Here is a 15,772-nt window from a genome sequence, read left to right as displayed (position 1 = left end):
ACAACACACAAGGGTAAACAACACTTCGAAACATATAAATATCTTAATTCATAATGATAATATGAAATAAATTGTCTTAAAGAAAACGCGAAGAAAATTTTAAATAGCTATGTTAAGAAAGTTATATACTCTTTAAATATGTTAACATTTTGTTTTATCTTTATTTAATGATATCAAGACATTTGAGAAAAATATCTTCAATCTAGACAGAATGTAATTTGATTGTGGTGTACCTGCCTCTTATCAGAATAATTAAATTCTCAATGGCATGATGCTCTACATTTATATAGCTCAAGGCAGCAATTTGGGCAAAAGTGTCATTTGTTTATGGATTAAATAATCTTGTATATAAACAATTTATATTAATCATTTGAACAACCATTTTGTTCCTAGAATAATAGATTATCACTCTGTTTTCTATTTGACAAGCTTATATATGGGGAGTTGAAGACAGTATTCTATTGGCAACTTCTGTTACTTAAATAGTAAACTTTTGCAGGAAATTGTATCTATTTACCCGATGTTGTCACCGCCTACTCTAACAGCAGGTGCATCAAATCGTGTTTGCAATGCATTAGCTCTTCTTCAGGTTTTATTCTTTCCTATTGACTCTTTATGGACAGGCGTTGACCTAGTGTTTGTTGTTTAATGATATAGGAGGAATCGATGTTTACAATGGTATAATTAGGCTTTGAACTTGAAGTGCAAAATGAAAATGGATGTCTAAGATGTTTACAAGTGCTTGTTTTTCAAATTACCATAAACAATGCAATTTGTGTTGGACATTTTGTCATTGATGTCAAAGGCTATTTGTGAAGGTTTTGTAAAGAGAGAATTGGAATGAAATATTAGCTAAGCTGCTGATTATTCATCAGATGTGATTTGAGCTGCTTGCTTACTTGCTTCAGCTACCTGTTTGTGTGCTTCAGCTGCTTGGCTGTCAGCTTCACTTGCTTGTGTGTCTACTTCACCTGGTTAGTTGCCTGCTTGAGCTGAGTGTATGTCTACTTAGCTGGTTATGTGTCAGCTTAAGCTATTTGTGCGCTTGCTTGTCCATCTGTCAGCTGCTCAATCAGATTGTATGCCAAGTCATCCTTGAATAGTCAACGAAACTATTGATTTTGTTTTCGACCATGTTAATGTGCTATTTATAAGATATGAAATATCTTATTACCGGCAGACGTTATGGCTTCTATTTTAAGCTTTTTGAGTTGAGGAAGGCAGACGTATTTAGTTTGACGGCTAGCATGCTCAGAAAACACCCGAAATGGTATATTCTTTTTGGTGTTTTTCTAATTCTAAGTGCTGGGCGTTTTTGGTTCAATGCCAAGTCAATGAATTCACATGGTCATGATCTCTTGAGGCAAGTCAGGGGTTACTAAAAATAAATGCAAAACAGATTTACTCCTGCAACGATTTGAAAACAAAAAGATTTGTGGGTCACAAAAATTGATGCTGTATTAAATTAGACTTTCTGGAAGTTTTCAATAGCCTCTGGCATGAATTTCTGGAAGCTTTTGTGGGTCTTCCTGAAGGATTGTTTAATTTTTTTCTGGAACCCGTTTGTAATGTGTGTGTGAGTCAATCTGATTGAACAAGTAGACAGGAATTTCATCTCATTTTGAAGTCGTCGATTTTCTTATCTGAGCAACATCCGCTTCAGAAAGATCGTGGCTGTCAGTCTTTCAATTTTTTTTTAATGTCTGCCTTCAATGATGTTCGTTTGAAACTGAAGATGGCTGGAGAATTTTGCGGGTGTGCTGGGCGGCGACTTTCAAAAGTAGTGGAGTTGGGTCTTCATAAATTAAGAGAGCTGGGCATTTTTAAAAAAAGATGATGATTTTATTATGGCAATGGGGTGTTATGATGGGGGGGATGACTTGATTTGATGCTGCGTTCTGGAGGAATCTGAAATGGGAACGAACCTGAGTTTTTGAGACAGATTTTGTGTGTTTTGAAAAAGACAGTCATGTGAATTTCTAAATGTTGCTGAGTTGTTTTTTGTTACTGGGATTTCACAGAGAGTTTTTTTTATGTTGGTTCTACCGTGAATGATTGTGGGAGATTAGTTTTACAGCAGGAGTTTGTTTTGAATTAAAAAAGGGAGCTGTGCGTGTGTTAAGTGATCGTGCTGAAGAAATATTTTTTGGGCATGTGATGGAGGCTGGGATTGTTTTGATTCAGAATCTGTGTTTCTAAAAAATATTGTTGATGACGGAAGTGTATTTTTGATGTTGAATTGCAGTTCTAATAATTGTAATTCTGAGTTCTCAATGTTGGTGTATTGGAGGGAGTTGGTGCTCTCATTTGTATGGGGTTTGGAGCCTCTGCTGTTCTCAGTTGGTGCTGAGAGGAGAGTTGGTGCTCTCTTTTGATTGTTGCTTTGTAATCTGGGCTGGAGCCCATTTAAAGTTAATGAAAGTCTTTTAATGCCGTGTTTTTTTAACCTGAAAGGGTTTTCCACGAGATATCTGGTGTTTTACTCATTGTGGTTATTCTTGTTGTCATTCTGTATAATTTTTAAAAAGTTAAATTTCTGCAATATTGATTCACACCCCCGCCCCACCACCCCATCGCCCCTCACCTCCCCACCCCTCTCAGTATTGCCTATGTGCTTCTCAATTTGAAATCAGATGTTTATACCATGATAATCATACAAACGGAATCTATTATTAATTTATTACTATTAATGTTAAAGTTATAAAGTATAAACATCTGAATGATTCTCCCCTCCATTGAATCTTGGTTACAAGTTGAATTTATCATGCTTTATATTGGAAGAATTATACATATCTATAAGACTTTTTTAACTGTAATTATGGACCTGAAGTGCATAATGGATATTTTACCAGCAAGAACAAGTGCTTGTGTTGCAGAATACCATACATAGTGTGATACTAAATTAAGTGCGTAGAGCACTGCAATCCTACCAGATGGATGAAAAAGTTGGTAGATATGTAAAGAACCAAGCATACAGTAACAAATCTATGCATAAATATAAAGTGAGATTTAGAACACGAGATGTATGGAGAGTATCAATGCCCCCAAATAACCAATATACTCTGAACTAAACATCCTGAGGTAGGTTACACTATACTACATTCTTTATGAGATGAATTACTCCAAATTATCTCCCACTATGAGCCAAATTAAATACAATATCTTCACATGATGTGTTTACAATGGCACGAGCCTCTCTCTATAACTTATCATCGTTACAATATCTTCACAATGATGCCAATAAAATGACATCAGCCTCTCTCTATATACAACTCATATCTATTAACTGCCAGCAGGATGCTGAGAAAAGATTACTTGCTTATATTGAAAGTAGCTGGTTCAACCCTATCAACATGCTGTCATATTTGTCTAACCCTATTAGTGTGAACCCTGGCAAGAATGTCAAAGAAAACGTTAGTGATGATGATAAGCTTCTAGTTCTAACTGTTGGTGTCTGTTTTATCATCTTCCAAACATTAGAATAAAGTACCCAAAGATAATTTATCCTCTCTTGAAAAACTAGAAGATCATATGGCAATTCCAAGGTTTCTTTTGTCAGGTCTTGACATGTGGATAAGATCAATGGGCATTGTGCTTTGCTGGTAATACACAAAGGGACTTACGCTTGGATTGTTCAATTCACAATGAAGGTTTAGACAATGAATCTCTATCATTTGGGACATGGATCATGATTAACTAAAAAGAGACAAGGGTTTAGAAGTTTTAATCTATTCCTAAGAATTCCAGAGATGGTATTAACTAGGTGTTCTCGGGAAACCACACTTTGCTTTGCCACACTAAGGACAACTAAACAAAGCAGGTGCAATCTTCAATGGGTTGTGTTTATGATCGAAGTTTTGGCATACACAGGGGATAGGATCAGACTAACTTTGCACAATGAAATGGAAATCATCCATTCACCAAAAGTATGAGCGGAGATACATCGTTAATTAATACTTATCAAATCCTTCATTCAACTCTAACAACTTGAATGCTAATCTAAATTAACTTCTAATTAATGTGTTGAGGAAATTGAAACCATGCTAATCACTCAAATAATAGAGATTACAAAGCCTTAAGAGAAAGCGCACATGCAATGTATTATTTGTAAAACGACCTTCACGCAACAATATATCAAAAACCTCACTCTCCAAATGAGAGGAGGCAACCTTATATAGTTTTCCAAAAAACAATGAACGATTGAGATCGAACAATGATCAAGGGCTCAGATTGAAAGATTGAAACCCTAATTGGGGTTTCCCAAAACTAACTACCCTTCGACCAATGAGAAAATTACATTTGGGGACACTTGTCCATCTTGCTAAATATGAACCAACAATGAAAATCGAAGGTTGTTGCATTGTGAAGTGTGCCCTTCTAGAAGCTTCTGGATAAGTCAGGTTCATTGAACTTGGACATGCTGACTTGGAACAATCTGATTGGTTGGAAGATGACGAGGCGCCACCTCAGCGTGTTGGATGTCTTTTCTGAATTCTCCAATTTGTGTGAAGAAATTGTCTAAGTATGGAAATTTATCTCTTCTTGTGATCATCTGATTCTGTCTGGGAGCTTGTTTTTTAAATTCTTCAGGAGATGAAATCTTTCAAGAAGTTGTATGGATGAAATTCCTCAAGAAGTCTGAAATTCTTCTCATCAAGTCTGAGGACTTTTCTTTTTTGATGCCTTGAGATTCTTTCAAGTGCCTTGAATTCGGAGAAGAATTCCTCTAGGCCTTCGTCATAGTAGCTCTTCACATACTTAGCCAAATTTTGGCCATCTTTATGCTTGGACGAACCTCACTTGTGTACCTGTCTTCAACTCTGAATTTGGCTCGAAACTCCATTCGTGTTTTCTGTGATGATCCCGTCTTCTTCAGCTGCCAATTTATGTTGTGCGGGAGGAGGGTGAAAAGCTCTGGATAACTCCTCGCAAATATGAATTGATGTGATCTAAAGTTCAGCTTTTCAGACATTCATCGTGTTCAGCCATCATCCAAAACCTGCAAAATCAAAAGAAAATTAAGTTAAGGTTCTATATTTGAGTGTAAATTTTGAAGGTTTGATGGCAGAGTGTATATCATGATTTTCACTCTTTCTCCAATACTTAGCCTTAAAATGGGGTTTCTCGACACTTGGATATTCTAAAAAAAAATCAGGTTAGAAACCCAATATTCTGCTCGCAAGACACATTTTCACCTTCGAAAGAATGAGAAAGAAGGGGAAAGATGCCCGCTTAAGATAGAAAATCAGAGGTCTGTCCCAGAAAATCTGTGAATTTGTTCTTCAAAACAGTCAAGAATCTCTCAAAAACCCTTTTAACCTGCACAAAACCTCTTAGAAACTCTCTCCTCTTGCTATCCAAAACTCGAACTTCATGTGAGAAAATGAAAGAATGAAGTGTATTTGTGTTGAAGTTCGAATTCTCAATTAGAAACTCAGAAATCTCTCTAAAATCTGTTTCTAATTCATCTTCAGTCTTTCAAATCTGCAAGGAATGTTTCTAATTTAGTCTTTAGTTGACTTGTCACTACTATCAAGTTCTAAATCTTCATCTTGTCTTTCCAATGCAACTTTCTAAATTGATTTTCAGTTCACAATTCAAACCAAATCTGCAATATTCTTCTTTGAAAAAATGTTTTAATTTGGTCTCAGTTCAAACTTCATCATCAAATCCTACTGACATCACTCGAGAATATTCCTTTCTCTCCAAACTTAGCAAGTTCCTCATGAGGGCAGACTTCATTGATTTCATGATTTCTTATCACCTCCAAACTTGGGCGGACTTGGTTAAGTTTGTGCACCACTTTACTCCTGCTAGGGCGGACTTTGTAATGTTTGTGCACTCAACCTCTTGATAGGGCAGACTTTATCACTTCCTTGCACCTCAACTCTCCACTCATGGTGGACTTTGTTCAAATTGGGAACCTTTCACATGGCATTTCTAAATCCCTTGGGCAAATTTCACTAACTCTTGACACCATGGCAAGGGTGGACTTCATCAACTTCATGCCACATTCCTTGTTTGCTAGGCGGACTTGCTTTGAGTTAGGAACCTTTCATCTGCAGCATAAGGTGGACTTTGCTCTCTTCATGACTCATGGCGGACTTTACCTTGCATTGGATCCTTCAACTTTCTTCCCAAGGCAGACTTTGTTTGATGTGTGCACCTTAACCTTAACCAATTTTTTTTTTCTAAGCGGATTTCCTTGGTTCTTTCCTTTCTAACAAGTCATTCTTCTTCATTTGAGCAGACTTCTCTTCTAATGTGCACTTCATATGTCCTCGTCCTAGGGCGGACTTTGCTCATTTCATGTACCACTGGGCGGACTTGGCACAACTTGTTCTTTTTGTAACCATTCCCTATGGCGGACTTGGGAAAAGTAGGAACGAAGACCATGCTACCTTCATACCCTTGGGCGGACTTCATCACTTCCTTGCTCCATGGTGAGGGCGGAGTTGGATCACCTTAGGCACCTTTCATTTGCAGCAGGGCGGACTTTATTGATGTCATGCACCTTGATTTGAAGGAGGGCGGACTTTGTTTGACTTGAGAATCTTTTAACCTTGTTATTTCCCTCACTTCTTGGGCAGACTTTGAGATACTTAAGCACCATTACCAAAGGCAGACTTTGATTTTTCTTCATGATAGGGCGAACTTTCTTTGATGTATGATCCTTTGGAGGGCGGACTTTGTTTGACTTAGGCTCTGCTGATTGCAAAGTAGGGCGGAATTTTTCACTTCTTTCCTTCTTGCACATGGCGGACTTTGCGAGTCTCCCTCTCCATCATGGGGCGAACTTTACCGAATCTAAGAACCATGGAGGGCGGACTTGCTTACTTCCTTGCACCTTGGAGGGCGGACTTTACTCATCTTGGGAACCTTGGAGGGCGGACTTTTTAACTTCCTTGCACCAAGGAGGGCGGACTCTGTTGAAGTTAGGCACCATCACTCATTACCTTGGGCGGAGTTTGCTTATGTCCTAAGGCGGACTTGATTCACTCATGCTCCAATGCTATGAAGAGTAGGGTGGACTTGGTGAAGCTTGAGGTACCACCATACCTTGCTTGGGCAGACTTTTTGGAGTTCCTGGAACAACATTCGACACCAAACATGATTAGCCAAACTTAGAAAAATACTTGGAAAACTTCAAAATTTGATAACTTCTTCAATTTTAGCCAGATTAACATGATATTTGAAATCCATACTCAGGTAACCCATCCGAAGTGCCATGACCCCTAAAATGTAGGAACTTATCCTTTTGGGTCAAAACTTGAAAATTTTCGATTGCAATCGATGCAGGTCAGTGGTACCAATGCAAATCCTAGGTCCCCACTTCGAAAAAGCAAAAAGCAGACATTCCTAAAAAATAGGGAAAACTTTCTAAAAATAGCCATCCCAGGGATCGAGCTAAAAATGCCAAAAACAAAACTCCCTAAAAAATAGGAAAAAGCAAAAAAAGCAAACATTACAAAAATGAAAAGTTGTCTGAATTCGTTCAAATCAGTTGCGTTCTTCGTCCTTTGGGCTTTCTGGACACAATGACGATGTCTAGACTCTGTTTTAACTATGGCTTGCACACACTGACTCATAATGTTCAAAACTCAGGCCATTCAAAACTAACAATCTTGGCAATATTGATGCCGGAAGGTCGCAAGGCTCCAACAAAAACCCTATAAAGGAGGAAAAAAGGAGGGTCCCCATTTGCAATGGGATGATGTGTGAAAAAAGGTCACAACACTAACTAATCATCATATCCAAAGTACTACTTTGGAGGTTAAATTGAGCTTGCCTTGATTAATAAGAAATAATCGGTTCTTAATGTTTAACTTATGTCAAGGCAGGGTTTGCAAAATACCAAGCTGCTTAACAAGAAAGATGAACACTAACTTCACATTTTCAGGTTCTGTTATTATATCATCTTTGCAGCAAATTCTGTTCATGCACTGCAACTTGAGTATATTTTATTTTATCTAATGCTATATTAGACGAGGATTGAAATAACTTATTGCATTATATGCCATTCTTATTAGTCTTCGTTACACTGATTGGCCATTTATGGCAATTAGTATAATTTATATCTTAACTAGTCAAAATTACTAATATTTGAGGTCGAATTCACTTTACTTGTGTGTTATCTTTAATGGTATTTTACTTTTTTGTATACCTAACTCTCTGATAGACCATATTACTCTTTATCAGGCTGGTTCAAAAATTATGAATCTGACCAGAGTTGAACCAGATCAGTTCAGATTTTAATCAGATCCAACTGGATTTGGTAATATTGAGGTCAACTTCTTCTCAGAAATATGGTTTACAGACCATAGATCAAAAAAATTCAACTTGGCAAAGCTTGGCAGGCTCAACATTGATTTGGACTTGGCAACTTAGCTAAAAATTTCTCTACATAAAGGACACATGTATGTACAAAACAATCTTAAAACTATGCATAAAACTTTATTTAGAGAACTGCTAAGTATTTTTCCATTCATATATTGAATGATAGTCACTATTACACAACATTGATCATAATTATTTACTTATTAGTTTCAAGTTCAAGTGTTCAACAGTCATAATATGTATGATCTCAAATATCAAACATCATAGTGTCTAGTGGAATGTCATAGCACATATATGATCAGATTCATGATTAGTATAACATCTCGCGCTGCTGCATCTGCTGATATTCATTGCACTTCGTCTCCTCACATGATGAAAGGAGAGCTATAACTTCTTGTATAATATCAGGCTCTACCATATCACAATGTGTTAACATCTTTTCCATGGATCCATGCCAGATGATATTTGAGATGGGTGACGCCTATCATCTTCTTCCCACTGTAATTACACACTACTTGTCCTGTTTCTACTTTCTTCCCCTGGGGTTCTATCCCTAGGCATGCCACTTGATGCCATAGCTAAAACAAAATAATGAATTTTGAAGCCCTAGCATAATAAAAATAAAATAAAATTAAAGATTATAAAATGTGAAGTTAAACCCTAGCAGCTAGCTAAATAACAAAAAAATGAGAATAATAAAACCCTAGAATGAGAGGGAAAGGCAAAATAAAAATTTGAAAATATAAAACACAAGCAGGGACATTGTTATGTTACATACATGCAAAATCTATTGAAATCACTTGCAAATGCATTGGATGTTGCCAATGTGTTGAAGGAGTGAGCTCAAAGAAGAAATTGTGAAAAGATGAAGTTATTTGATTCTTTTTTAGCCACGGACCGTATTTGTGTCTCTAGGTGAGTTTTCCTCTTGAACTCGTGATTTATTTGTCTAGTCTCTGTGCAAAACTTGCCAAGTCTTTGTGCAAACCATGCTTACAAGTAAACTTATGACTCACCTTGTGCTTTTTCTCATGATACTATCAAGTAGGCAAGGTTTGGCCAGATTTTTTAAACTATGATATAGAAATTCCTTGATGAGTTCCTCACTTTGTTGCTTACTCTTTGAATAGATCCTATAAACACTTTACTTGCTTATGACTATGACATCCAGATGACACCCTTGCATCCAAGACAAACAAATAACTGCTGTAATGAATCATCGACTCATATTCCTTTTAGACTGCATTCCATACAGTTGATGTTGTCTTTACCCATGGATTTTGCTCTTAGAGTTGAGATGGACTTTCTTGCACATCACAATAGACCCTTAACCCTATTTGGCCTCCTTGTTCACCAAGGTTTGCACTCTTTGAGTGTGCATGACAATACTATCTCCTTTGATCCAGCTGTAATATTGTTTAAGAACACCTTGCATCAAGTCCCTAAATCTTAAATCTTGTAGTTCGCACAAGTTGTGGTTGATGTGCTCTCTGCTCCCTCTTTAGATGTGGGGACTCTTAAGACCCTTGACCTTGGAGAGATCTATAAGTACAATGTTAGCATGTGTGGTGAGATGAAGGCCATTGTTAATGAGACAAAACTAATTCTGGTTGTTGATCACATTTATTTTTGATAATTTATAAGGTTTTGATAGGGGCCCCATGTTGATTTGGTGGTCAGTAACTCCTTGGGGACTTGTGACATGGCTTAACCGCCTCTTGTAGATCGGGTTAAATCTGGCGTTTGTATAGGGCGTTGGTAGTTTGAGCTTTTGGCGCAACGACAAATGATTCCAACAATTAGTATTGGAGCCTTGGGTCACGTGTTCGAGTCTCCCTTCAGTGGGTGCTGAAGGCTCAGTCAGTGCTGAGGGGGAGATTGTTGACTTGGTGGTCAGAACCTCCTTGGGGACTCGTGACATGGCTTAACCGCCATCTGTGGATTGGGTTAAATCTGGCGTTTGTGTCGGGCGTTGATAGCTCGAGCTTTTTGCGCAATGGCAAACGATTCCAACACCCCATGCTTGGTGTGATGAAGGCCATTCTAAATGAGACAAAACTGATTATGGTTGTTGATCACTAATTTATAGGGTTTCTATAGGGGCCCAACCTAGTGAAACTATAAATGTAGAGATTTACAATACTATCTCCTTTATTCCAGCTGTAATATTGTTTAAGAGCACCTTGCATTGAGTCTCAAAATCTTAAATCTTGTAGATCACACAAGTTGTGGCTGATCTACTATCTAATCCGTCTTTAGATGTGGGGACTCTTAAGACCAAACGCTAGGGCCTTGTGCAAAACATCCAAATCCTCTACCTCCACGTATAGAGATTAGGTTGGGAGGGAAGGCTGCTACAAGAGTAACTGATGTTTCTTTTGGCATCAATAGATTACTAATTCAATCTCTTAAGGTTTTATTTGAAATCTTTGTATTCAACCAAGCTGACAAAGTTGCTTGAAAAATGTCCTTGGTCCTCTTGCCAGTATCCTATACCCCCTTTGCACCCAAGATGGTCTTGATCGTATCTGGATCTCTTGGATAGGAGCAATCAAAGGTTGCTTTAAGACGACGAAGCAACATAAAGCCTTCAAGATAGGATTCTGTAGAACCCTTCTTACAATCCTTTGCCATTCCTACCTCCTGCAACAACCAATGAAACACCAATGCTAGGCCAAGTAAACCTGCAATAGTTTAGCCACTCCAAACCACCATCTGCCATGAGAAAGAAGTTTTTTAACAGCCCTTCTCAAGTGTTTCCAATCTGCTTGTATAAATGATGTTTGGGGACAACACCAACTGTTGTGTTACACAAGATGATTAATCATGATATAGCACACCAAAAGAGAAAGAAATATCCAAACACCTTGAGATCTTAGGCACTAAAGTTGTTGCATGCTGCTTTGTTCAGACCCAAAATAACAACCTCAAAGTCACCTTCCGATATTAAATTTTGAAATCCATTCACTCGTACCGTGTAAAGGCCCTCAATAACCTCATACAATGTCACCTCATTGTAAGATTTAGCCCCAAGGAAAAAAGATCCCCCTGCGATGAAATTTCAACCTCATCTTTAAAAAAAATCCTGCTGTAGCTTTTTTGTGGGTCGCACCTTGCAGCCTCTTTAAAATTCATCTTCAAGAATCTTGGTGGGGGAGGCTTCTGTTTCACATTCTTTTACCTATTCAGTGCTTCTCTTTGCCCGGATAATAGGATTTTTGATCACTGGATTACTCATCTTTATAGTCTTATTATTAAGTGGAGTTGGGATAAGTTGAACACCCATTTAAACATGGCCGCATTGATCAGAAGGAGGTGAAGGTGATTTGCTTTGGCTTTTCCACCAATCATTTAGTATTCATTGCATGTATGGTCACGTGTAAAGGAGATTAACTCTGTCCACCTTCACTTAATAATGAGCTGATTATGATTGTGATGGAATGCAAGGTGGGGTCTCTTACATCTCACAAATCATGATTTTCATTTGGCAAGGTACTTATAGATCTCCTCAAGGTTTGGAGTAGGGTACCCTTTTTTAACGAAGTTGAATACAAGGGATACAATGATTCTCACAACTCCTTCACCCTTCCTCTATTCTGTCCTGGATCCCATTTGCCTAATTGACTCACCTACAAGGCTACAAGTAAAGCATTATCTTGATTAAATTGAAATGGGTTGCAAATCTGTCCTTAACTGGTTTAAGGAACTCTTTGCATGAAAGGACTGAGACAATGGCAGTGAGGTCTGGTGGCAGCATATGGTCTGACTGGTGCTAAAACTATAATTCGTTATCATCATATGAACATTTGCACCTATCTAGCACTTGACCGCTGCCCATTTGACCAACCTAATTTTCAAATGTTGAAGGGGTCCAATCTTTGCACATATAAAATTTTGAAGTTAGATTCTGTATTCTTGGACTTTTCAGAAAAATCTACAACTGCATGGAAGAAAGGGAAGAAAATGTAGAGTTGATACATGTGGCAATAATATTGATGAGTGGATAGAGCAAAGAAGGGAAGAAATTTGCAAACTGACTGTTTATGAGTTTGGGTGTTGTATTAAGGTAGGGGTTGGCATTGGTAGGCCCTTCGTTAGTGTTTTCATTTATTTTAAAATGCATTTTATGGCTCTTTAAATTTTTTTTTAACCTCTGCTATGGAAGATGTCCTTGATGCTTTCAAAGGACATCGCCAGTGTGAAGGGAGTGTTTACATGGCCCCAGTGTGAGGGTATGTTTGAATGGCCCCATTGTGCAGGGACGTGCACTTCCCCAAATTACCTAAAAAATAGGGAAAGGTTTCCTGGGATGTTTGTAAACTCAGAGACCATGGAGAAAAAAAAAGAGATGGGAGGGGGTGTTTCATCCCTGTCCTTGAGATGTTTGGGACAGCCTGAAAAGTCAGGGGACACATCCCATGGTACACTGGTAATATTTAACTATTTTTCTTTTGTTGCTTTTTAGCTTATTGTTTTGATGGTTTAGAAGTCCTTTTGTGGCCTGAAAATTCCTTATGCAATCTTAATGGCATATGCCATTTTATTATATCATGATGTATTCTCTTTTTTATTTTTAAAACTATGCCTGGTAAACTTTTTAATGTGACCGGTGATGCTGGCACGGCATGCCCTCTGGCTCCATGTGAAATGCTTTTGACCTGGAGCTATGAACCGGTGAGGCCACAAATAGGGGACCTCATCCCTACACTTCACTTGTTCAAACCTGCGAGCTCAACGGCCCAGCGAAGGCACAAGGCCTTGTGAGCTCAGTGGCCCAACAGGGATTTGAACCTTGGTGGGCGCTTCACCAACGAAGTGTTTTAACCGTGACACTACATGTCCGAAGACATTATATCATGATGTATTAAGTCCTACCGTTTTTTACTGTTTTTTGCATTTACTAGACTATTTATAAGTTTTTGAAACTAGTCGCCCAGACAGGTGTTAGGGTATTTAGATAAAGCTTTTGGATGATTTTATGATGATTTTATGATGATATGAAGGTGCAACAATTCTTTTTTGAGTTTTACTTGATGTTTTTCTAACTACTTTCATTTTTTCTAAGGTTAGATGTTCCTTGTGTAGACGAAAAGCTTTATAATTCACACTTTAGTATTTCAGTCATAAATTTATGAACTGTTATATGTTCAAGATATAATTGAGTTTTTATGAGATCTACTTTTGTTTGTGTTGAGCAGTGTGTAGCATCTCATCCTGACACTAGAGGTCTTTTCCTCAATGGTAAGCATTTGTAATGATTACCTATTTCTTTTCGTACAATCTATGGAGCAATCTGGAATGGATATTTTGCTTTTTTTAAACGTAAACAAAAAAATATTTTAGTTTCTGGAACGGATATTTTGCTTTTTTAAAATGTGAACTTAAAAATGTTTTAGTTTCTAATGTATCAATTGACCCATGCTGACGTTAAAGAGGATTTTATTTGGTTGGAACTCATTTTATAGCTACTATAATATAGTTTTAAAAATTTTCTCGGGTCTTTCAAAGATTCAACTAATGAGAATATGGTATAATCAATATGAAACCAATTATTAGTTACCCCAACTTGAAAATCCTGTAAACTAGAAATTAGGAAACAAGTTTATGTAGTGATTCAGTTCAATTAAAATCGAGAATTTATTTTGGTAGGTGACAGAATTTGAAACATCAACAAAAAGTACATGTAGTTTGAAACACTTTTCGGCTACAGAGTACAAGAATTATTGAAAATTACTGAAAGTAAGACACAGAATATTTATCCATATTGGCATGGTCCTGATTTTTGGTACTTCTTCATATTTATATTTAATAGAAGCTTCTTTTGAATGATTTGAGTTACAAGTTTACATGATATCAATGGTCAAGTGCAGGTAGCTGCTATAATTAACACGTTAGTGACAGGAATCTCGAAATGTTTTAATGGCCACACAAAATGAGAAATTTAAGACAAAAACATCTATGTAATACTAATTCCTCTTTAAGTCACAAATTTCCATGCTTCAGAATTTTGACTTATTCAGAAAAGATCCAATGAACTTTCTGTAGCTAGAGATGGCGTTATGGCTCTAGAGATTCCTGTGGGAGGCTAATTTACTATTGCCACAGGTCACCAAATCCTCTATTTGTTAGAGGAGTTGGGATCGTGTACAAAGAGGGCAATAAAATAGAGTGCATGCACACAAGAAAGAAAAAGAAAAATTATTAATGCTAGCAACTGAAGATATAAAAAACACCCCCTTTGCCACAAAAATTCTCTGATAATGCAAAGTGAATTTTGCAATACCTAAATCTAATATACTAATCTTCTTGTGTGGTGTGTATACTTTTTTTGTATATATTTGTCATTAATTCCCTTTTCTGGTTGCGGTAGACTATTAGAACTGGCTTAAGAGAACAAGCTTTAGGCAAAATTATAACTTGCTTAGAGTGCAAGCATGAGCTTTAGCAAAGTTAAATATATATGACAATGTTGTATGCAAACACAATGTGAATATGTTTAGGAGGTGAGGGGTGCCTGACCTATTATTTTTATCATAATTTTTTTGCAAAGATAGCTGGACTTGAAGCATCTGTGACTTAAATTTCCATGGTTTTATGTGCAAGTCCTCTTCCATTTATAGCTAAATGAAAACATTATCCATAATATGATAAAAGATGGAAATCAAAAGAGGATCTTCTTGATGTAACTATTACGTTGCTTAATTAAATTTAGAGAACATTTAACCACAGCTTCTTTTACTTTAAGTTGAATTTGAGAAAAAGGTGATTGGTAAAATTGCAGTCAATTCTGTTGAAAGTCTAGACATATTCATCCGCAAATCCTGCTTTGGAAGAAATGGTTGGAGAGAGTGGCTCCTTCGACCAATGTTTAATCATAATTTATAGAACTTAATGTTTTCTTCAGAGTAAAAACTAAAATTGCAATAAATTCTGTTGTAATTCATAAACATTCATACACAATATTTGCTTATAAAGAAGTTATTGAAGACAAAATAGGCCCACTTTGATAAATTTATAATAGTTTTCTATTAATCTTATGCTTGACTTCCAATTATAGCCTAGTTAAAACTTCAATCTACTTTGATCAATTCATAGTAATTTTCTGTAAAACTTATGCCTGACATCCAATTATAGCCTAATTGAAACTTTAATCGGTATTGATAAAATATAAATCAAAAGGGGTTCCTCTTGACATAGCCCTTGACTCCCTTATATAAAATTGGAGAGTAAGACTTAAAAATTGGATGTGGATTATTGCAGCTTATTTCACATTGAACCTAAAGTTTGAGAAACAAATGACTAGTAAAATTGTAATTAATTCTGTTGAAAACTTGAAAGCCTTGATGCAAACATTCCACAAATCTTCCTTATTGTGAGTAACAAAGATTCACTGGTAAAAATCTTAAGTTGTATATTAACTGGGAAAAGATTACAA

At 36.8% G+C, this 15,772-nt stretch overlaps 1 protein-coding gene across 2 annotated transcripts in view; it reads left to right on the top strand.

The window, feature by feature from the left end:
- The window catches only part of LOC131067068 (uncharacterized), a 76,750-nt gene that overhangs the window by 26,164 nt on the left and 34,814 nt on the right, over positions 1-15,772 (top strand). Inside the window, exons 3-4 of one of the 2 annotated variants that reach the window (XM_058001996.2) lie at positions 500-589; positions 13,536-13,578. In XM_058001996.2, coding sequence (XP_057857979.1) covers positions 500-589; positions 13,536-13,578 — 133 coding nt within the window. The remainder of the gene's footprint in view (positions 1-499; positions 590-13,535; positions 13,579-15,772) is intronic. The other variant, XM_058002004.2, reaches the window with a different exon arrangement.

The sequence above is a fragment of the Cryptomeria japonica genome, chromosome 5 (genome assembly GCF_030272615.1).
Source record: "Cryptomeria japonica chromosome 5, Sugi_1.0, whole genome shotgun sequence".
Taxonomy (NCBI): Eukaryota; Viridiplantae; Streptophyta; class Pinopsida; order Cupressales; family Cupressaceae; genus Cryptomeria; species Cryptomeria japonica.
The sequence above is the reverse complement of the archived record's forward strand: the minus strand, read 5'-3'. Positions and strand labels throughout refer to the sequence as shown.